General features: G+C 36.5%; 5 protein-coding genes across 7 annotated transcripts; 4 read left to right on the top strand and 1 right to left on the bottom strand.

Annotated features, from left to right (window-relative positions):
* Positions 1-481: 481 nt before the first annotated feature.
* Positions 482-5152, top strand: LOC120258800 (KRR1 small subunit processome component homolog). The gene is made up of 12 exons (XM_039266234.1): positions 482-777; positions 873-949; positions 1303-1413; positions 1639-1707; positions 3025-3081; positions 3203-3241; positions 3344-3448; positions 3534-3616; positions 3720-3801; positions 3987-4130; positions 4258-4338; positions 4677-5152. The coding sequence occupies exons 1-12, from the start codon at positions 588-590 to the stop codon at positions 4794-4796; spliced, it is 1158 nt and encodes a 385-aa protein (XP_039122168.1). The 5' UTR covers positions 482-587; the 3' UTR covers positions 4797-5152.
* A 1282-nt stretch (positions 5153-6434) lies between these two features.
* On the top strand, positions 6435-9540 carry LOC120258799 (leucine-rich repeat extensin-like protein 3). Its single transcript, XM_039266233.1, has one exon. The coding sequence runs from the start codon at positions 7982-7984 to the stop codon at positions 9272-9274; it is 1293 nt and encodes a 430-aa protein (XP_039122167.1). The 5' UTR covers positions 6435-7981; the 3' UTR covers positions 9275-9540.
* Positions 9541-10398: 858 nt separating this feature from the next.
* Positions 10399-11378, top strand: LOC120258081 (probable WRKY transcription factor 75). 2 transcript variants are annotated; one of them, XM_039265428.1, is made up of 3 exons: positions 10399-10663; positions 10720-10887; positions 11029-11378. In XM_039265428.1, the coding sequence occupies exons 1-3, from the start codon at positions 10485-10487 to the stop codon at positions 11252-11254; spliced, it is 573 nt and encodes a 190-aa protein (XP_039121362.1). In that variant the 5' UTR covers positions 10399-10484; the 3' UTR covers positions 11255-11378. The 2 variants fall into 2 exon arrangements, with proteins under 2 accessions (XP_039121362.1, XP_039121363.1); XM_039265429.1 differs by having other exon boundaries at positions 10400-10663; positions 10741-10887.
* A 913-nt stretch (positions 11379-12291) lies between these two features.
* On the top strand, positions 12292-13014 carry LOC120258085 (17.3 kDa class II heat shock protein-like). The gene has a single exon (XM_039265430.1). It carries the CDS (start codon positions 12385-12387, stop codon positions 12850-12852), a length of 468 nt encoding a protein of 155 aa, XP_039121364.1. The 5' UTR covers positions 12292-12384; the 3' UTR covers positions 12853-13014.
* On the bottom strand, positions 12996-21016 carry LOC120258079 (glycerophosphocholine acyltransferase 1-like). 2 transcript variants are annotated; one of them, XM_039265424.1, is made up of 8 exons: positions 20887-21016; positions 20714-20812; positions 20579-20636; positions 20402-20502; positions 19280-19375; positions 19097-19190; positions 17588-17822; positions 13371-13932 (listed from the first exon to the last, which is right to left on the bottom strand). In XM_039265424.1, the coding sequence occupies exons 1-8, from the start codon at positions 20962-20964 to the stop codon at positions 13581-13583; spliced, it is 1113 nt and encodes a 370-aa protein (XP_039121358.1). In that variant the 5' UTR covers positions 20965-21016; the 3' UTR covers positions 13371-13580. The 2 variants fall into 2 exon arrangements, with proteins under 2 accessions (XP_039121359.1, XP_039121358.1); XM_039265425.1 differs by lacking the exon at positions 19280-19375 and having other exon boundaries at positions 12996-13932.
* Between the last annotated feature and the right edge of the window lie 2 nt (positions 21017-21018).

Below are 21018 nucleotides of genomic sequence, written 5' to 3'. Positions count from 1 at the left end.
CAATTATTTGTTAAAAAAACCCCTGTATTTGCTCTAACAGGAGATACATTAATAAAAAATATAACCACTGGCTGCAAAGGTTTTTTTTCAAAACAAAGTTTTATTAAATTTCTAAAGCATACACATAACTAATTTTATACCACAATATTATTAAAACAAGAACATTTTTTCAAAATCGAAGGTTACCATAAACTCAATTTTTCATCTTTTTGGTAAAGTTGTGAACACTAAATATTTATAAATAAATCACAAATAAATCATAAATTAATTTGTTAACATGCAGGAAAAGATAGAAATTTCACAATTCAATCAAATTTCAAAGTCATATTGATCACATGGTTCACATGAACTACTCCGTATATAAAACTATTTAAAAGAATTCACAGAGTATTTCGTAAATAAACTAGATTTCAGGGGTGTATTCGAAAATAAGAGTCAGAATCGGATCCGGATTCTTGCTATATACCACTCCAAATCCGAATCCGTTATCCATCTTCGTTCCCTCGCTTCCCTAATTTGCAACTCCGCCGCCGAACACCACCGTCCTCCGCCCACTCGCCGGAGCCCTAACTAACCCTTGAGCATCCATGGATGCCGAAGTCGGAGGAGAAGTGGAGAAGAAGGCGAAGAAGCACAAGGGAAAGCATGACAAGCCCAAGCCCTGGGATGACGACCCCAACATCGATCATTGGAAGGTGGAGAAGTTCGATCCCTCGTGGAACGATGGAGGGATGCTTGAAGTCAGCTCCTTCTCCACCCTATTCCCCCAGTACCAAGGCATGGCCTTCTCCTTCAAGCTCGTTTAAGGGTTTTCTATGCTGAACTCGCTCTTTCGTTTTGAAATTAGGGTTTGATGATTTGTTCTCTTGCAGAGAAGTATTTACAACAAGTATGGCCCAAAGTGAAGACAGCATTGAAAGAGTGTGGGATTTCTTGCGAGCTCAATCTGGTAATGCGCCCGCCACTATACCATAAAATTTAGAAGTTTTGTTGTATGGTTTGATTTAATCTTTTGATTGGATCTCTCTTCTGATTAGGAATTCTCACTCATTATTTTCTCTAGAATTAAGTAGTGCATCCATCTATAAATTATAGCGACCATGACCATGAATGTAGTGATTACTTCATCTGAAACTTATATAACCAAGAACAACCTCTATTTCCTCTGGAATTAGTGTATGACGATATGTATATATATATATATATATATATATTTGACTTTGCTAAGTTATCTAGTGTAACATTGTTTAGCTTGATTCATTATACTCTTTTTTGGTTTTTTTTTTTAACTTCCTGACTTAGGTTGAGGGATCGATGACTGTTTCCACTACTAGGAAGACCAGGGACCCATACATCATTGTCAAGGCGAGGGATCTGATCAAATTATTATCACGAAGTGTTCCTGCACCTCAGGTTTGCATCTTCGGTCCGACACTGTATTTCCATTTTAAATTTCTGCTTCTATTTATGGCCAATTGAATATTTAAGAATTAACACTCAATCAACAGTTGTTTGTTATGGCCACAATACCCTGGTTTTTATTGTTACGCCCTAATTGGATCGGTACCTTATCTAAAATTTGTACTTTGTTATTTCCTCCTTAATGTTTATCTTTTATTTGCTTCGTTGTGAGTGTAGGCGATCAAGATATTGAATGATGATATGCAATGCGATATTATAAAGATAGGCAGCCTCATACGCAACAAGGTACCTCATTCAAGAGAATTTATTCAATTCCATGCTTGACGTTTCCTTGTTTGATTTCCATATGCAATTGATGTGATTTTAATACATTTTTTTATATGTTGATTGATTTTCAATATCATTGCCATCATTGATTGCAAATCTTTTGTTATGGTTATGATACTTATTTGCAATTGGAATGTTTGAAAGGAACTTACTTTAAGGACTCATTATCCTTTGTGTCTTAGTAGATTTTAGTTTTATAAAGCCTCATTGGCTCATGCTGATGTTCGATCACTGATTGTTAACCTATTTAGTATTTATATCACTCCAAGTGCTTAAGTTGAAATGAATTCAATTGCTTTGTCCTTATTTTTTTTTATATTGCACAGTAACTGATTGCTTTTTCAGAACAGGGTTACAATTTGAGATCTGATGATATATAGTTGTCTAATGAAATCATAATTTTGAGGCATTATATACAAGTCTTGTTTTAGATGGTTCCATAGTATGTTATTCATAAATAGCTTTGTGGTCATCAACCATGCCCTAGAATTTTCAGCTGCTGGATGATCAAACCTTATAAACTCAGTATTGATTTATTTTGAATTTTGTCCAATAAAATTGTGTATGTACCCTCAAAAAGTGCAGATTGCATATTAATACTTCCACAAAAGCCAAGAATTTGTGTTTATATTCCAGTAAGAAAATCATATTTCTGTACATGCCCCCACAAACACAAATATCTATGCTTTGGTAAAAAATAAATTGGATTTTAGTTTTAAAATACCATTTTATCCTCACCTTTTTACTCTGATCTCATTACTAGATGCAACTTAATTTAAAAAGAGATGTGAATGTTAAAAAAAAAAGGTCTATTTTTAACTACCTGTGTACATAAGCAAACTCGAATTTTATTTTGGTATATGCCAAGTTATGCACTTTGTATGTGTATACATTAAAATTCCTATATTTATATTCAAATTTGTTGCTCTTTTGTTTTTGTTTTTCGTTTTGTTTTTTTGTTTTTTAATGTCTTTGATGTGCATTGCAGTGGAATTTTTGAATAAATTCAGGTCTGATTATTGGTCTTGGCCTTTGGTCAAAATACCAATTTGTTTGCTTCCATTGTATATATAGTCATGCAAGTTTTTTTTTATATAAATGCCTGCTGGCTTCAGCTATAAGTTATATTGAAATGTGAAGTAGTTTTTATTGGTTGATATTTTTGATGTATAACAAATTTCTGTCCCGGGGCAGTGAAGGTGCCTTATGATATAAATAGCATCATAAATAAAATACGAGCCCTTATTTTCTGCTGAAAACTGTTAATATATGCAGGACCGTTTTGTGAAACGGAGGCAACATCTGTTAGGGCCCAACTTATCAACTCTTAAGGTGAATCTAATGGTCCATTCAGAATTTTTAACTTATAATGCATCACCTAGTTCATGTACATGGTCCTCATGAGCCCTTAAATTTACTTTTCTTTGCTCACAATCTTCTATTTATGCTGCAGGCTATTGAAATTTTGACCGGATGTTATGTTCTAGTTCAGGTAAATTCCTTTGTAGCTCTGTACTTCATTCAGAGCTCTTTTCTGATTTTCCCCCATTTTATTTGCCGAACCAAGTGTGACAATTTCATTTATGATGGGCAGGGAAATACTGTTGCTTCTATGGGTTCATTCAAGGGCCTAAAACAAGTTAGGAGGATTGTGGAAGATTGCATTTTGAATGTAATGCATCCAGTGCACAACATCAAGGTAGAAATTTAACTTGTGAATTTCTGGTTTTAGAAAGATCTTGCAGTGGCTGAATGTGTTAGTGTCATGCTTGTTAATCACACAGATTCTCTTGATGAAGCGTGAGCTTTCTAAAAATCCAGCACTAGCTAATGCGAGCTGGGATAGATTCCTTCCTAAATTCAAAAAGTACGATATCTACAATCCAACATTAGCCAACATTACAGTGACTTTCCTTGCTTTGCCCTACAGCTTGTGTTCATATTCATCATTGTCTGATTTAATCTTCTAGGAAGAGCGTTAAGCATAAGAAGGTAAAGACTAAGGAGAAGAAACCTTACACACCTTTCCCGCCACCTCAGCAACCCAGCAAGGTGAGCCATGATTCATTTAAGATTTTATTTTCTTTCATTGCATCTAATTCTTGTTATTTGTTTCATATTGTTGGTCTATTCATTTACATTCTCTATCAGCTATGTGGTTTTGCATCATTTTTTTTCCGATGATTCACCTGATGTGGGCTTCATTAAATGCTCTTGTCAACCTTGAAATATTGCAGATTGACCTCGAATTAGAGAGTGGAGAGTATTTCCTAAGTGACAAAAAGAAATCAGCAAAGAAATGGCAAGAAAAGCAGGAGAAGCAATCAGAAAAGACTGCTGAAAAGAAGAGAAAAAGAGAGGCTGCCTTTGTCCCACCTAAGGTTGCTGGTTTGAAGCCTTGGATATACTCATAAATCCTCTGAAAATTGCCCTCATTATTATTATTTTTATTTTTTTTATTTTTTTTTTTGTGATTTATGTCTTATGCTTTTAAATTTGGCATAGCAGGAACACGTGGGTCGTGTATCTGATGTTACTAAATCAGATGACAACAAGAGTGAAATGGCTGAAATGGCTATGTCCTTAAAGGTACGAAATTTAGGAAGCATTTGCCCTTTTAACCATGGATATCATGGATCTTGATCATCTTATTTGCTATGCTTTATATAGCTGTCCAATCTCAGCGAATGTCATTGTAGAGATGATGATGTTCAAAATTTTTTGAATGCACTGTTTCATATATAGCAGGTCAATTATTTGAAAGTGCATCATATCAGTATCAAAATACAAGATAATAGCAGAACCGATATTTCTGTCAAGCTTATTACATTCATGAAAATTGATTTCATAGATCCAGACTAATGTGAAATTAGTATACATGAGCAAAGATAATTTACTTTTTATTTCATCTGTGTATCGGTTAACAGAAAAAAGCAAAGGAATTTAAGAAGCATGAAGCTCATGATAACATCAATGCTGAATCATTCATCGCCGATACGGCAGAACCACGGGAAAGCAAGAAGCGGAAGAAGTCTCACCAGATTTGATGCTTGTACACTTCAAAGTCAAGGAGCTATCACTTGGTTTTGCTTTGCTTTGCTTTGCTTTGCTTTGCTTGAGGGGTATGGATTTTTACTGTTGGTTTGACAAACGTGTAACTTTTAATACTGGTGTCCAACCATTGTTGAGGGTCTTAGTAAGATGTGATGGGATCTGATCTTTGATCTTCAAGTTGTTCGCTGGACGGAGAACCTCTCAAGTGGCTTGTTTTTGCCCCCCTGGTTTTAGCTTCTCCTACATGTGATCTAACTGTAAAACCAAATCAATTATCAGAAACACGTCTCTATTTTTAATCAGTGTGAATGGTGACAGAAACGTGATCAATTACCCACAAAAACACAAAGAACAAGTCTTCTTGATGTTGATGGATTTTCAATAATTACTCACGGTTTACTTCAAATATTATACCATAAACAAATGTTGATACAGACCATACCGTAGAACAAGGACAAGGCATGAGTACCAAAAAAGTTTGCCACGTTGAAGTAGCAAAACTGCTAGAAAAGTTCACATGAAAAACAATTTTATTTTATTTTATTTATTTATTTATTATTTATTATTTATTTTTTTGCCAAGATACACGAAAAACATTCATAGATTCCCATCCCATATATATTAATGCAAGGTGAAGAAGTATTTTGTGCCCAATACACTCCAGCAATTAATGCGGATTTTAGGGATAAAGCTATCAAACATCTTCAATTGTGTATGATACACAAGCTGGTGATATCATGGTCCAACTCTTCCCTCTTTGTCCATACCCAGAACTCGTCACCTACGCATCTTTACATGGACTACAAGGAGACAATAATAATAATAATAATAATAATAATAATAATAACAACAAGAAGAAAGTATTGTAGGAGAAAAATAAACGAATAAATTTTAAAAAAAAGGGCCTTTAATATGTAAAAGTAATTTACTGAAGATGAAATTTATCCAAATTTAGACCATTAATAAAACAAAAACTTAACCCCTCCAAAAATCAAGATTCAAGGGTCATAATCCAGCTAACATGTTATGTCCTGCCCCAGGGTGGTGAGGCAGTTGGCTTGTCAGTCGGTGGATGCGTGCTGAGGGAACCCCTCATAAACTACGCGTTTGTTAGCGCTAAGCATTTTAAAATTAAAAATGGAATCCTAAGACTACATGTTTTTCTAATGTTACCCCCCTCATTTCCAGTTCTTAATATCAATCAATCTCTCTCTCTCTCTCTCTTTGTATTTATGATAACAATTAACAAACACTTCAAAGTTATAAACAACAATACAGAGAAATGCAGGTTCTCCTGGAGAATGTACATCAGTAAGTAACAGGCGACAACAAGACATGATCTATATTAAATAAATTAGTAGGTTTTCCTTGAGTGAAGTGGACATGAAAACAAGGAAGACTTTGTGGTGTTCCCACCTCTTGCTTGATTTCCAAGACTAGAAAGCAATGCAATCAATTGTCTAACTTCATGCTGTGCATTTCCATGTATCTCCACATACCAGCACTTCCAAACCCAATGATTGAGAGTAAAGACTTCTTCTTTCTTGTTTAAATTAAAAAAAAAAACAAAGAAATGAATGCAACAAATAATTCATAATCATGTACAGATAAACTCATTCAGATAAAAGCATTGTTCAGGAATTAAATAATATCACTGGAATATGCTCGTTCTAAGGAACAACCAAACACGAGACCAAATCAACTTCCTAATTGTTTTGGTTCATGTTAACTACTATTCATACTTTATTGAATACAATTCTAATGTTTTATAGGTCAAAGTTTTCCTAATATTAAACTCACAGGTGTACGTAGTGTGTGAAATACATCACATTCCATAGCAAATTCCAAAAATAAAAAATCATGAGATTGATAGTTATAATATCATGAAATCTATAAATCATACTCAGATAGGAAATTAATCAATCAATCTACCTCTTATGTGTTTGTATACACAGATAAACAGGTATATAAATAAATACAACTAATTATATCAATCATGCAATACTATTGCTATCAATTCTTTAGCTGTGTGTGCGTGCAGTGTGGCCTACCTCTTGTCACTATTCCACCAATCCCTTTTAACTTGTGTGAAAAATTAGACGACACGACAGCACTGGTAGCCATCAATCCCAACCTTTACTTATTTTATTCCAGGAATCAATTTAGCACCATTTCAAATTCAATCAATCAAATTAATCAATATCCACAAGCTCCGGAGCTTCAAAAGGCTTTTTAACCACCACCTGTTGAAACCTACTACAATTTCTTTTCATACACATGTGCACACATTTTATCAAAAAAAAATAAAACTTTTGAAATAGGACTCAAAAATTATTTATTGACTTTAACCTCATTACACAAACTTGTGGTAAACATGTATAATCACTTTTCCTGGTGATAATGTGAACCAACTATTCATAAAAAATTTTACAAACAACTATTACTTGTTGACAGAGTGAACAAACCAGTCATCTCAAAACCAATGTTTGTAATCAAATGACAAAACCTCATAATCAAACTTCTTGTAATTATCTATAGCCAATTATTGCTAATGACGTGATCAAACCATTCATCTCAAAATCAATAGGCGTGATTGAATAAATAAACAATATCAAAACTTCTTGTAGTTAATTGTTGTTATCTGTAATTCAGAATGCTCCAACCGTTCATCTCAAAATCAAGAATTGTGATCAAAACAACAACATATAGCAGCCAAAGGTTATTGATCAATGACACTAAAACACAACTTCAAAAAGACTTCTAATGATCACAAACTCCTGACTAAAATTAATAATAATAATAATAATAATAATAATAAAAATAAAAAATAATCCCATAAATAAATAAGAAAAGACATGATAAAGTCATCAACTTTGGTGCTGTCACAATCATGATAAGCATAGCGAAACCCCAACGATTAACTGGTCCCTAAACCTTGCCAATCTAAATTTAAAGCCACGTGACGCGCTATCCCTTCAACAAAGAAAGTTTTAGTCTACTACCAAATGATAGCTAATCATGTCCCTCCCACTACACCAACCAACATAATATATATATATAATCTAAAGAGATAGAAATAGAAACAGAGAAAGAGAAAAAGAGAGCAAGAAATCCAAAGCAATATTACCACTTCTCACACTTTATCCGCTTCTTCTTCTTCTTCTTCTTTTTGGAAACGATGAAGCCATGGCTGTTGGTTCTCCTGTTCTCGTTTCTATTGCTTCTATTCATCCCGAATCTTAAAGCGTCCAGCTTTAAGCTGAAGAACGGCTGGGATGCGCTCAACTTCGTTTTGGTTCTGTGCGCAATCTTGTGTGGGATTCTTAGCAAGAACACCAACGGTGGAGATGAGGCTGCGGAGAAGACAACAACACCTACACACCGATCCCAAGACTGGTATCCTGCTCAGGAACCATTGGGTATGAATCAGACGGTTGGGATTCGTCGAATGAGGAGTAGTAGCTCTTACCCGGATCTCCGGCAAGAGACGGCGTTGGGGGACACCTGGCGCTTTGCCGATGACTTTGAGATCTATCGTAGCCGTCGATCCGGATGGGCTACCTCTCCTCGGGATTCGGATTTCAAGACAATCCCCGTTGATACCGTTGTTCTCCGCCGTAGTGATCCTTCTCCTCCGCCGTCACCGCCGAGATCTGCAGCGCCGGCGCCTCCCCCGCCACCGCCACCTCCACCTCCTCCGCCGTCACAGCGGCGACCGAGGAGACGGAACATCGAGAAGGTTCCGAAGATGAAGCCAGACGAGGAGAAGAAGGTTGAAGAGGAGATCGAGGTTGCGGTCGAGATCGAGAAACCCTTTCCACCACCATCACCGGCGCCGCCGCCACCTCCTCCACCCCCAAAGCTCCACAAAAAGAGCTCCGTCGGAGCCAAGGACTTCGCCAACAAGTTGGCGTCGTTCTACCAGAAAAACAAGAAAAAAGGGAGAAAATCGAAGAAAACCCACGAAGAAACCCAAAACACCGCCACACCTCCGCCGGCACCTCCTCCTCCTCCACCTCCGCCGCCTCCGCCATCTTTCACTCTCGCTCAGTTCTTCTCCCACAAGAAATCATCCACCAAGAAGAAGGTCCACTCGTTCCCATCTCCGGCACCACCTCCTCCACCGCCTCCGCCACCAATGACTGAGAGATCAAAGAAACCACACAAGAAGCGAGATCAAATCATCCATCCGGGTACATTGCCTCCACCTCCTCCGCCACCACCGCCGATGACCCCGCCGCGGAGGACCCAGACCCTTCCGTCTCCAATGATCCCTCCGCCAAGTCCAGACGTGAACAACAAGGCGGACATGTTCATAGCGCGGTTCCGGGCGAACCTGAAGCTTGAGAAGATGAACTCCATTAGAGAGAAACAACATCGGGAGAAAGAGAAGGAAGAAGAGAACGAGCAGGACGAGATCATGATGATGATGATGATGGGCGGCATTTTAGATGATGATGATAATAACTAATTTTTATTTTTTATTATTATTAAAAAAAAGGGGTGTTTATTTGATTTATTATTATTATTATTCATTTTTATTTTGGAGCTCTGTATGTATTATGTATTATGTATTTTGATGGATGGTGCCTGTGTTTGGTTTTTTAAGTTGGCCAGGCATACTTACCCATTGGCATTGATGATATTGAGACAGAAATATTTACATGTTTGTAAGTTGTTTTGTTTTTATTATTAATGTTATTATTATGGATAATGTGATATGTTTATATTGTTTAATTTGAGAGAGCGTTTTGGGTTTCTTCTTGGAGACATTAATGAAAACACAAGAAGTAGACAAGTACAGTTGTTTGTTTATGAAAAAAATGTTGTATTTAAGAGTGTCAAGAGTAAGTAGTACATATTGATGTTTTCTATGGGCTTGTAACAGTGAAGAAGAAGAGGAGAAACCTTTTGCCACGTCAAACACTGGACAAAGTCTAAAATTATGATTCATGGACATGAGGTATAGAATGAATGACAGCCATGAATACGATGGAAGACAAAGTGCACTAAGATATTAAAGAAACTAGATGAGGACTTGCAACTTGCAAGTGGTAAGTAAATCAATGGGACAAACAAAAGCTATTAAAAAATGGACGTATGTCTCCCTGGTCCCTACATTTCTTTTGCATCCTTATAAAATTCTATCCCACAGAAAACAACTTTTTCTAGTTTTATTTTATTTATGATCTGTGTCGTGTTATTAACTATTATATTGATCATGAAAAAACAACCACCACCAAAAAAAACCTATCTGAGTCTCCGTTTTTACAAAGATCCAAAATGGAAGTCCCAATTGGATATGACAAGAAAGGCAAGTTTATATAAAATTGAAAATTCAAGGAAGAAGGACATCAACGTCCCACCTCACGGGCACACGCACAATTGCTGCTCTAAAAGATCAAAGAACTTTCAAAGGTTTACTTGACCCAATTAGAAGAAGACTTGCAGAGTCACCCAACCCAGTCCACAAGTTTTGTCCATATTAAGAGAAAGAATTGAACTAATCTATCATCCTAGAAATTTCTTTGGTTTCATTCCACTATGAAGGAAAGTCTCTAGGAAAGTGATTATTATATTATAAATCAACACATAACTCTAACTAAACTGCATTCAAACTAGAGGTCACAAAGAGCAGATCTTATCATCACCTTAGCACACCTTGTTATTTTTTTTTTCCAATGTTTTCAATATCCACAGACAGTGATCAGCAAGATGATGCACAATTTGAGGTAGATGAGTACCTGAGCTTCAATGACGAGGAGGAGAAAGAAGACACATCACTGCTGCCTCCTGAACGCCAGCAGAAACATTTCACCCTGCAAACACACACTGATCACCACGGTTGCATCAAGAAAGAGTACTATAAAAGTCTTATAATTGAATCCAGTTTCAGGTGTTACCCATTTGAATCAGTTTCTGGTTGTATGTATGCAGAAGGAGAGATAATTTTATCAAAAGCGCTTCAAAAGATTGTCTAATGAAAATCGCATTCAAAACAAAGTCGGATATTGAGATATTGGATGATGGTTACAAATGGAGAAAGTATGGAAAGAAATTTGTGAAGAACAGCCCACACCCGAGGTAAAAGCAAAGTGAATTTCAATTATATAGAAATGCATGTAATCGTATATCATGTACTTCTTGTAATCCTTTGATGCCACAAAACATATATATATATATAACACACAACTATGCTAAGGAAATAAATGAAATCGATTGCAGGAATTACTACCAATGTTCAAATGAAGGGTGCAATGTCAAAAAGAGGGTAGAGAGACATCGCGAGGACTCGAGCTATGTGATAACCGCATATGAGGGAGTTCATTACCATCACGCCCCATCAAATGCAACAGTGAATCAACGAAGACCTGTTTCACTTAGTTTACAAGACTATTCCTATTCTTCAAATGGATCAACATTGCAGACACTAGATAGTGCACAAATCTAAATAAAAGGTTCAATGTTATGCTTTCTAAAGCTCTGTTATAGCTTTGGTTGGATATGCAAAGTGGAAAAAAACAGAGCATTTTTATCATTTCAGGCAAAGCCTCTGTAGATGATGTTAATTATCATATCCAGACTTCTATTAATTGAGCAGAATAGTATGCACTGATAAAGTTTGGTTTCTTATGTCATTACAATGAAAATAAACTTGAGAAAAATCTAACAATCAAGAACATGTTCCAAATAGACTAATCATTGACAAACTATTCTAGTAATAATAGAGCTCAGAATGAACATTCTAAACTTTGAAAAGACTACAATATCATATTCTATGGTTGCTCTAGAATAGACTTTGTCCAATAAAAATTTAAATAAGATGAAAAAGCATCGCAGTAATCAAATCTCACATACTAAGAACAAATTAATTATCTTTCCAAAATTAACCCTAATTTATATCTTCACATTTCTCTTTCATATTAAATTTCAAGAAAAGAATTAAATAGAGTGTTTGTGTAAGTTTGAAAAAAATAATAAATACTTCTTGACGTTTAAAAATAACAGATAAAAAAAAATATAGATTTATGACAGATAAAAAAGAACGAAGGGAGTATAATTTTATATTACTAATAAAATCATAATTCAAAATATATATCAATATCGATTTAGATGTCATTTTTCATATACTTGTGCAGAAGCTCCCTAAGTGTATAATTCTAAAATAAAATAAAAAGTTAAAACTTTTCCAGGGTTATATGAAAAACAGAACAATCATTAAGTTTTGAAACGGCATAAATGAGAAAAAAAACAGCTTAAAAAAAAATTGGAAGGTAATATACATATATGTAAATATAAAAAAGAAAAAAAAAATTCAAACTTTCAAAGGGGTATAACTGCATAGAAGAAAAGCAGGGCCATTTATGTCATTTAACCTTCTAGAAGAGACGAGGGAGAGGACCTTCTGGAAGCCCGGGAAGAACATTCTATGGCGTTCTGGAACCCTGGAGAGAAATCCATCCTCGGAAATCCGGAACCTTCGTCTCCATCCTATAAACACCCCCAATTTCCCCCAATTTCTCACCAAATCGAATCACTCGAAATCCCAATTCGGAATTCTAGATCTCGCTCGAGCAAGCAATGGATGTTCGGATGTTAGGCCTGGAGAACCCGCTGTTTTCGACGCTGCAGCACCTAGTGGAGATCCCGGAAGAGATGGAGAAGGCCTTGAGCAACGCCCCCAGCCGAGCCTACGTGCGAGACGCGAAGGCAATGGCGGCGACGCCGGCAGACGTGAAGGAACTCCCGGGGAAGTACGTCTTCGAGGTGGACATGCCGGGAGTGAAGTCCGGCGACATCAACGTGCAGGTGGAGGAGAACGTGCTGGTGATTAGTGGAGAGAGGAAGAGGGAGGAGGATAAGGAGGGGAAGTACCTGCGGATGGAGCGGCGCGTGGGAAAGTTCATGAGGAAGTTCTCGCTGCCGGAGAACGCGGATACGGAGAAGGTGGCGGCGGTGTGCAAGGACGGAGTGCTGACGGTCACGGTGGAGAAGCTGCCGCCGCCGGAGCCGAAGAAGCCCAAGACCATCGAGGTGAAGATCGCTTGAATGGAGACAAGAGTGATGGAGTGGCATGATGGTAATATTGAGTGTGTTTTGAGGGTGTAGTTGGTTTGAAAGAGTTAGTGGATGTTTGTAATGTTTGGTAATTGGTAACCGTATTAGTAGTACTAGGGATTGAAGTATGTTGGTTTTTTTTTTTCCTTTTAATTGTTTGCCTGTTAAATGTGGTGGTTTTCTAGTCGAATACTTAATAATAAGATCGTCTGTCTTTTGATAAAAAGTGAATAATTCTAGATGGATAAAAAAAAAAGGGTATAAATATATAAATTATTATTTTATTAAAAAAATAGAACAAACAGAACAATAAAAACAAACAGTAATTTTTCAAAAAATGAGTAGGAAAAAAAGGAAAAATTAAAAAAATTTAAAAAGAAACAACCTGAAGAAAGAGAAGCCGGATCGGTAAAAATTACAGTTAAACAGGAATAATTAACAAAGAGAAAACCTTCAGCGGCAAATAAATAAATAAATTATAATGGCAGTAAAACTAATTCCACACACAGTGAGAAAATTTTAATATTCCAGTAATTTGTAAAGTTACATGCTTCTCTTTCAAAGTAATGAGTAACTGAAACGCCTGCTGATATTTTACTCTTTGGAAAAAATATAATAAACCATTGCACAAATTCACAAATAATCAAATTAAAAAAGCAGAACAAAACTCAATAGTTAGATTCTATCAAAAAATAGTAGCTATTGGTTTGAGAGCTTTGTCATTCACCTGAAGCTTGAATGATGTCAGGAGCCAAAAATTGCTGCTCCAGTGGTTGTTCCAGGATGGTCAAGGGCTGTATCTCCAGTTTCATCTTCTCCTTAAGAACAACCTGCCTTGGCATCACTTCAAGAAGAAAATTACCTCCATTCCAAATGGCCGCAGAAACCTTCAGAATTTGGAAAATCACATGCATTTCATAGCACAAGAAGATGGGCACCGTGAGAGCCATTGTTGCCACAGTGAACACAGCTTGGAGTAGTATGTACATCATCTGCCTGTTCTGCTCACCCAGCAAACCGCTTAGTCTCCACCAAACATTGTTTGCTTTCTGTGCTTTCTTTGATAGTTCTCTGCAAGGTTGATACACATGATATCACAATGCACAATTTAACATGAAACTTTTCATCAGGTTTTGGTACATAAGGTGATCTTCTCTGTATTTATTTTTCATTTAAGTTGGTGATACCCACTCCTATTAGTATTCTGTGATAACAGACTGCCTTGGGTCTCATTTTGCTATTTCTGGATATTACTATTTCTTACACTGAAAAAGATATTACTTCTCTCGAGCTTTCTGATTTAGATTCTAATACTCATTTTATTCTTAAAGGTCTTTACGCTAAATTATCTGCTCTTCAGCGCCAAAATAATATTAAATGGGCCCAGCGTGCTCGTTTAAATTGGGTCTCTGATGGTGATAGAAATACTAGCTTCTTCCATGCTCTTTATCGAACTCGCTCCCATCACAATTATATTTCTCAAATTGAAGATGCTAATGGAAATGTTTTCAGGGACCCTGATGGCGTTGAACAAGCTTTTACGAAGTTTTATAAAAACCTTTGGAGTGTTTCTTCTGGCAATCTTCCTAGCAATCCGGACGAGCTTCCCCCTGATATTCCCAGAATCTCTGACTCTGACGGTGCTTTTCTTATCCACAATGTTACTCTTGAAGAAGTTCATCAATCTTTGCTTGATCTTCCTTCAGGTAAGTCCCCTGGACCTGATGGGTTTAACGTGGAATTTTACAAAGCTTTCTGGCCTGTTGTGGGAAGTTATTTATTCGAGGCCATTCAATATTTTTTCAAAAATTCTTTCATTCCTTCTTCTTGGGGCAAAACCTTCGTTGCTCTCATTCCTAAGAAGGATAATCCGAAGTTGGTTTCAGATTTTCGTCCAATTTCGCTATGTAATGTTCGTTTCAAAATTCTCTCGAAGCTGCTCGCCAATAGATTAAAAAGAATAATTCCTAGCATCATTGGTTGTGAGCAAGTGGGGTTCGTTGCTAATCGTTGCCCTTCCGATAACATTATTACTGTGCAAGAGGTTGCTCATTCGATTGAATCTGATACCCATAGCCCCCCTAGGATGATCATTAAACTTGATATCGAAAAGGCTTATGATACCCTAAGTTGGAGTGCAATTCTTTCCATTCTTATTAAAATGAATTTTCTCCTCTTTGGGTTTCTTGGATTGATTCTTGTCTGCATGCGTGCTCGTTCTCCATTCTGGTTAATGGTAAACCCACCCCCTGGTTTTGTTCCTCTATTGGTGTTCGTCAAGGAGATTCCATTTCATCTTACTTATTCATTATTGTATCCCAAACCCTTACAACCATGCTCAACTGTAGCCTTCAGCATAATCTTATCCCTGATTTCAACGGCAATTTGAATCACAACTTCAACCATTTAATGTATGCTGATGATTTGATCCTAGTTACTCTTGCCTCTAGGAGGGTTGCCAAAAACATCAATACATGTTTAAAATATTACAGCAGCTTTTCTGGTCAATGGCCTAATTATAACAAATCCCAAATTTTTTTCCCCTCTTGGATGAACAAGCATATCCTTAATCAAGTCTGCAACATTTTGAATCTAAAACAGGAGTCTTTCCCTTTTAAATATCTAGGGGTGTTCATTTCTCCTAAAAGATTAGCTCCTCTCACTTTCCAACCTATGGTTGATAAAGTAATTAGTCTGGCTTCCAAATGGTCCAATTTCCATCTCATTTCTGCTGCCAAAGAGATCCTGATTAATTCTGTCATGCTTTCAATTCCAGTCTACACTTTAATTGTATATCCCATTCCTGATTCAATCCTTTCAGAAATCTCCAAAGTTGTAAAAGAAATTTTTTGGAATAGGAATGGAAATGGAAAGGGCATCCACAATGTGAGTTGGAGTATTTTAACTGAAGGTAAGTCTGAGGGGGCTTAGGTATTAAAAACCTTACTCTTGCCAAACATTCTCTCATGTCTAAAAACATCTTCAAATATTTAAATAAACATGATTGTATTTGGGTTGATATCTTACTGAATAAATATGGGAAAATTAATTTTTGGCAAGATTCTGTGCCGGCTAAATGTTCCTGGTTCTTTAGGGGTTTATGTAAAACAGCAGCTTTTATTAAACAACATTGCAAAATCAACAAAGTTAACCCCTTGAGAACATCCCTGCTTTGGGATCCTTGGTTGTATGAAATTCCTGTTGCTTTAAAGCCCACTTATCTTAATATGGAAGTTGATTTTGATGAGATTACTTTTTCCGATATCATCACTAATGATCAATGGTCTGTACAAGATTTTAATCATATTTTTGGTAGTAATGTTGAGAATTTACATAGTTCTCTTATTGCTATTGATCACAATTCTGAGAATCATTGGACCTGGTTTTCTACTGAATCTCACACTAAAATATCATCTGCTGTTTATCATACTTTGAACAAGCACTTTGCTAGCCCTGATGTATGGGATGGTTGGAACATTGTTTGGCATATTCCTGTTGCTCCTAGAATTAAACACTTTATCTGGTTGTGCTTAAGGGGTCGGCTTTCAACTTCTGCATTCCTTCACAGCATTCATCTTGGCCCTGATAACCCTTGTGTTTTTTGTGGTCTCCATCATGAGACCATAGATCACCTGTTCTGTCAGTGTGATAGAATTCAAGCCATTTGGGATCAGGTTAATAGTCTGTTTAATACATCTATTTCTTTCACTAATGGTTTTTCCTCAGGCAATTGGGTCATTGAACACAGGCATTCTACATACAGTTTAGCATTAATTGCCGCCAGTGCTTGGTTCATTTGGGTGTGTCGTTGTGATTACATCTTCAGAGATATTCGTCCCATCTTCTCTAACATTGTTCTCAAGGCTGCTGCTCATGTTGACGAGTACTCCTGGAGTAATTCTGTGCTCATGGGTAGAAAATTATTATTGTCCAACTTCTCCTCAGCCGATGATAATTTCTTGTTCACTCATGCAACAACAAATCACAGTCTCAAGGTAAATTCAGTTGGCTTCTTCTTTTCATCAGCTAACTATACAATTTCCCTTACTGGTAGCTCTTCCCGCCAATACTCGAACAGCGTCATAATCGCGCTTCTTGCTGTTGAAGTTGCTCTCCAAATTGCTTTGGATCTTCACATTCCTGTGAGACATATTCTTTGCGACCATGCTGGAGTCATCCAGCTCCTCCAATGCTCTGATCACATCACATCTTGGAGAATCGAAGCACAAGTAAACAATCTGAAATTCCTCCTTGATATGTGCAGACATCCTCAAATTCATATCATCCCCTCTTTTGATGATTACCCGGCAGCAAATCTTGCTTCGTATGGCTCGCTTCATCAACATCTTAATTTGTTTTTGTTTGGTAAAGACCTTCCGTTTTGGATCATGAAATCGTTTAGAAGTTTTGGCTTTAACTTTTAATTTGTTCCTGGTTTTTTAACTCAATTTGTAGCTCTGTTCCTCCTTGTTTTAGTTGTTAATAAATAGCTTCTCTATTTGGAGAGGTTCTTCCAAAAAAAAAACAGACTACCTTGGTGAAGAACACAATCTACCATTGCTCTAATTAACACAAACGTTTCATACCATAAAACTGAATTAATTGCTAGATGGAATGATGATTCTAAGGGGATATTATATCTATAACTATAATATGAAGGCATTAATAATAGTTGTTTTTATTCAATTTACAAAGTTCCTGGTTCATGCAAAAGAGCATAGATTACCTGTAAGAAGTCATAACTTCAGGATCACGTAGCAGACGCTGTCGGCGTAGCACATTAACAACGAGGAAGTACAGAAGTTGCCATAAAGTGTAAGCAACCAACGGGACCACGAACAACCATGTAGATAAGTAGGACTTTCCCTCAACATAAGGCCATGAAGATTTGGCTTTCCCTACTGGGTGCATGGCTGCAAGGGTTCCAGGGTTCCACCACCTTATGGTGAAGAAAACTATTCCTGGAATGAATAAGAATTTCATGAGATCAGAGATAATTGAGACATCGTGCTACGACATGCTGACTGTTAGTAAATGTGGCTAAAAATATTAGTATTCTACCGATATCTGAGAAAGCTAAGAAACTAAGAATCTTCTTGAAGCAAAAGAAAGCCAATTTCACAAGCATGTCTGGGGTTAATATCTTGGCACAGCTTTTTTCCATTGAGCAGAAGAAGAAGAGTTTGCAATAAAATGCATGGTTTGAGGATAACTGTATGAGCAGAAGAAATCCTTTCGGTTGGTTATGTGGATGATGAGCAGGATTAGCTCAGTATACCTTCAGCCTTTCTAAAAGGCATAGACAATATCTTCATGGAGCCAATGGGACATCAAGTTTTATCATCCTCTATGGCAATAGATTCGTTTTTCTTTGATGTGGTCATGTGATTCCTTGGAATGGTCTCTCCATGGATTCAAAATTGGCATCCAGTTAATTAAAATTGAAAATGAGTTTTCCTACATCCAGTTGTCTTAAGTACTGTAGCAATCTGCATTTACAGTAAATTGGAATAACCTCCGACAAATTTAATTCTCGCAAGCCCACCAAATTCGATGAAAACTTTTATTCAAATGATGCCAACCTCCCCTTTTTGATCTATCCATATCACTCTTGATGGCCATTCTTAACATAATCCTTTCATTTCCTACCCTTAACATACAATGTTACTTTCAATAACATCATTTCCTTGCCCCTTAAAAGTTTTCTATACAAAGATTTCCAAACATTACCTTAATAATCTCTATTTTATACTGACTGTGTAATGGGAGTTGAACTGCTGATACATTTCCTACTTTTGCACCAATCTTTTCCTAAGCATAAGATGTGCATGGACTATGGATGGATTGTTGTAAAGCCACTCTAAATAAAAGGATGGAATTTTTGTGACGGAAGGAGGAGTTGGAGATTGGATGAGCCATACTACACATGTCTGGTGAAAATCATTTCAGGGAACAGAATAAATATGGAGTGGTATTTTGATATCTGAAAGGACTCCAGATAGTTTTGTGCAAGAAATAAAATGAATGGACATTGAGAATATTCTTAGAATAATCTATATACAGCAACATTTACAGAATTAATGCAACATGTTGTGAGTGAGTAATAGTGGAAAACACAAAATCTAAAAGGGAAAACACAGACACCTACAGGGGAAAACACCGACACATACGCAAACAAATGAATCAAGAGAAAGCATTTCTGGTGTTTACATCATTAGTAGGATAGTAAACTCACCAGGTAAGAGATGTATCAAGACACTGACAATCTTATCTGCAGAACTAAATACCAGACTACAACGCCAAACAATCAAAGCCCAAGCTAGTGGCCCCTGCATTGTTTCAAGGAGGAAAATGAGAACATTTCATAAGAATGAAAAACTGAAGGACATAGTAAATTGACCTAGATAAAGGGGCTTACTTCTGCAAATGAAAAGCAAATCATGAAAAGCTTTTCATGCTTGGGAAAGAAAAGGAGCATAACAACAAATATTGTATTAGCATAGTAACAAAAATCCTGCAAGGTCCCATGGAAAAATGATTAGCACAAAGATTACAATTATGCAATAAATATAAAAACCAACCTACCACGAGATATGTTTTCGGTGGCATGGTAGCCATATGCCAACAAGCAAAATAAGCATAGCAAGAAATGTATATTCAATACTGATTCATGGGAGTTCTCTGGATAAAACTAAATTTTTAAAACAATCAGAAAAATAGATGCTTACAAAAATTAAACCAGTACCTTGCCTCAAAATCAATAAATTTTTAAACAAACGGATTGTTTAAAAGGTATTTTCTAAAAAACTTGTCTCAAAGTCAGTGAAGTTTTAAACGAAATCATAGTGCAAAAGATTTTTTCCTAAAAAAATACTTATCTCAAAATCAGCAAATATCATATCACAGGAAAAAAATTCAACAAAGGAATCCAACAAAAGCTCAGATAATATCAGAAAATACTCCAAGTCTTCCCAATTTCCAATAGGAAACTGGAAAATCAATCCTACTATGTTCATATCTAAATAATGCAAATGAAAAACATTCGCAAAGAATTACTTCCAAATAGTGAAGAGCTTTTCTCATGATAATTTGAAAAAAAATAATTGATTATATCCTAATGTTTCTTTTAGTAAGGCAATCCAAAATGTTCCTCTCACTTAATTCATCAGAATAATTGCAAAGGAATGTTAGAGTTTAGTGAATATCAAGCTAGAATGTTTGAGAAATATGGCCAAACTTTCTCTAGGAAAAGGACAGAAAACAATACCTTCTAGCACTTTATACTTATTTAAAATTCATAGAAACTCAAGATATAAATCTCTCGCATCTTCCTAACAGCGTGAACAGCATACACACACATATAGATCCAGGATCCAGCTCTAATTAATAAAGTGAATTTGAGTACAAAGAGAACACAAATATAACATTGCGAAATGTATAAAACAAACAAAACACTAATGCTTCTCAGGATCAAACACACATTGGTAACAACATAAATCATAACTATAGATCAAATAAGGTAAATAAGGAATAAGCTTACCAAGAGGTAGTAATGCCACTTCTTGCATCTATAGTATATCCAGCGGAGAGGAACAAATGTAACATAGAACACACAATACACATATGGAACATCTTGAGGTCCTGATTTAGGGAAATGGAATTAGATGAATCACTCAACAAAGCCCTAGCCAAAGCGTGAATGACATATACAACTTACGAGCACCCAAGATGAAGCAAAATGCGCCAAATCCAAGAACACCAAGCAAATGAGTCACCTGATTCCCATCCAAGAAGAAATCGAAATCCATTAAAAAACAATGGAAAGAAAAGAAACAAGGGATTGATATCCGACCTTTGTGATGAATCGCTCGTGCTCCTCCGCTTGCTTAGCAATCTTGATGGCCTGCTTGGAGAGGATCTCCTTAGTCTTATCCTTCGTCTCAACAACCCTCTAGCCATTGAAATCAAGCAATCAAAATCCACACCAATAGAAAAATGGATCAACAAGAAGAGAAGGGAGAATACCTTGGATTTCTCGGCAATCCTCTGCCTAACTCTTCGAAAGGTCTCGGTGTCGTCTAGGGTTTGCCCCTCTTCCGCCATTAATCCCGTCTTTCCTTCCTTTCTTAATTCGAGAGCATGGAGAAGCAACAGAAC

This window comes from Dioscorea cayenensis, chromosome 4, assembly GCF_009730915.1.
Source record: "Dioscorea cayenensis subsp. rotundata cultivar TDr96_F1 chromosome 4, TDr96_F1_v2_PseudoChromosome.rev07_lg8_w22 25.fasta, whole genome shotgun sequence".
NCBI lineage: Eukaryota > Viridiplantae > Streptophyta > Magnoliopsida > Dioscoreales > Dioscoreaceae > Dioscorea > Dioscorea cayenensis.
The sequence above is the reverse complement of the archived record's forward strand: the minus strand, read 5'-3'. Positions and strand labels throughout refer to the sequence as shown.

Excerpts from the sequence above, each read along its gene's own strand:
- LOC120258800 (XM_039266234.1), top strand. The coding sequence starts at position 588 with ATGGATGCCGAAGTCGGAGGAGAAGTGGAGAAGAAGGCGAAGAAGCAC. Across the intron at positions 3,449-3,533 it reads ATCCAGTGCACAACATCAAG|ATTCTCTTGATGAAGCGTGA; the intron begins GTAGAAATTTAA and ends TTAATCACACAG. Across the intron at positions 3,802-3,986 it reads CACCTCAGCAACCCAGCAAG|ATTGACCTCGAATTAGAGAG; the intron begins GTGAGCCATGAT and ends GAAATATTGCAG.
- LOC120258799 (XM_039266233.1), top strand. The coding sequence starts at position 7,982 with ATGAAGCCATGGCTGTTGGTTCTCCTGTTCTCGTTTCTATTGCTTCTA.
- LOC120258081 (XM_039265428.1), top strand. The coding sequence starts at position 10,485 with ATGTTTTCAATATCCACAGACAGTGATCAGCAAGATGATGCACAATTT. Across the intron at positions 10,664-10,719 it reads CACGGTTGCATCAAGAAAGA|TTTCTGGTTGTATGTATGCA; the intron begins GTACTATAAAAG and ends CATTTGAATCAG. Across the intron at positions 10,888-11,028 it reads AAGAACAGCCCACACCCGAG|GAATTACTACCAATGTTCAA; the intron begins GTAAAAGCAAAG and ends AATCGATTGCAG.
- LOC120258085 (XM_039265430.1), top strand. The coding sequence starts at position 12,385 with ATGGATGTTCGGATGTTAGGCCTGGAGAACCCGCTGTTTTCGACGCTG.
- LOC120258079 (XM_039265424.1), bottom strand. The coding sequence starts at position 20,964 with ATGGCGGAAGAGGGGCAAACCCTAGACGACACCGAGACCTTTCGAAGA. Across the intron at positions 19,376-20,401 it reads AGTGGCATTACTACCTCTTG|GATTTTTGTTACTATGCTAA; the intron begins GTAAGCTTATTC and ends GGGACCTTGCAG. Across the intron at positions 17,823-19,096 it reads CTTGATACATCTCTTACCTG|GAATAGTTTTCTTCACCATA; the intron begins GTGAGTTTACTA and ends TATTCATTCCAG.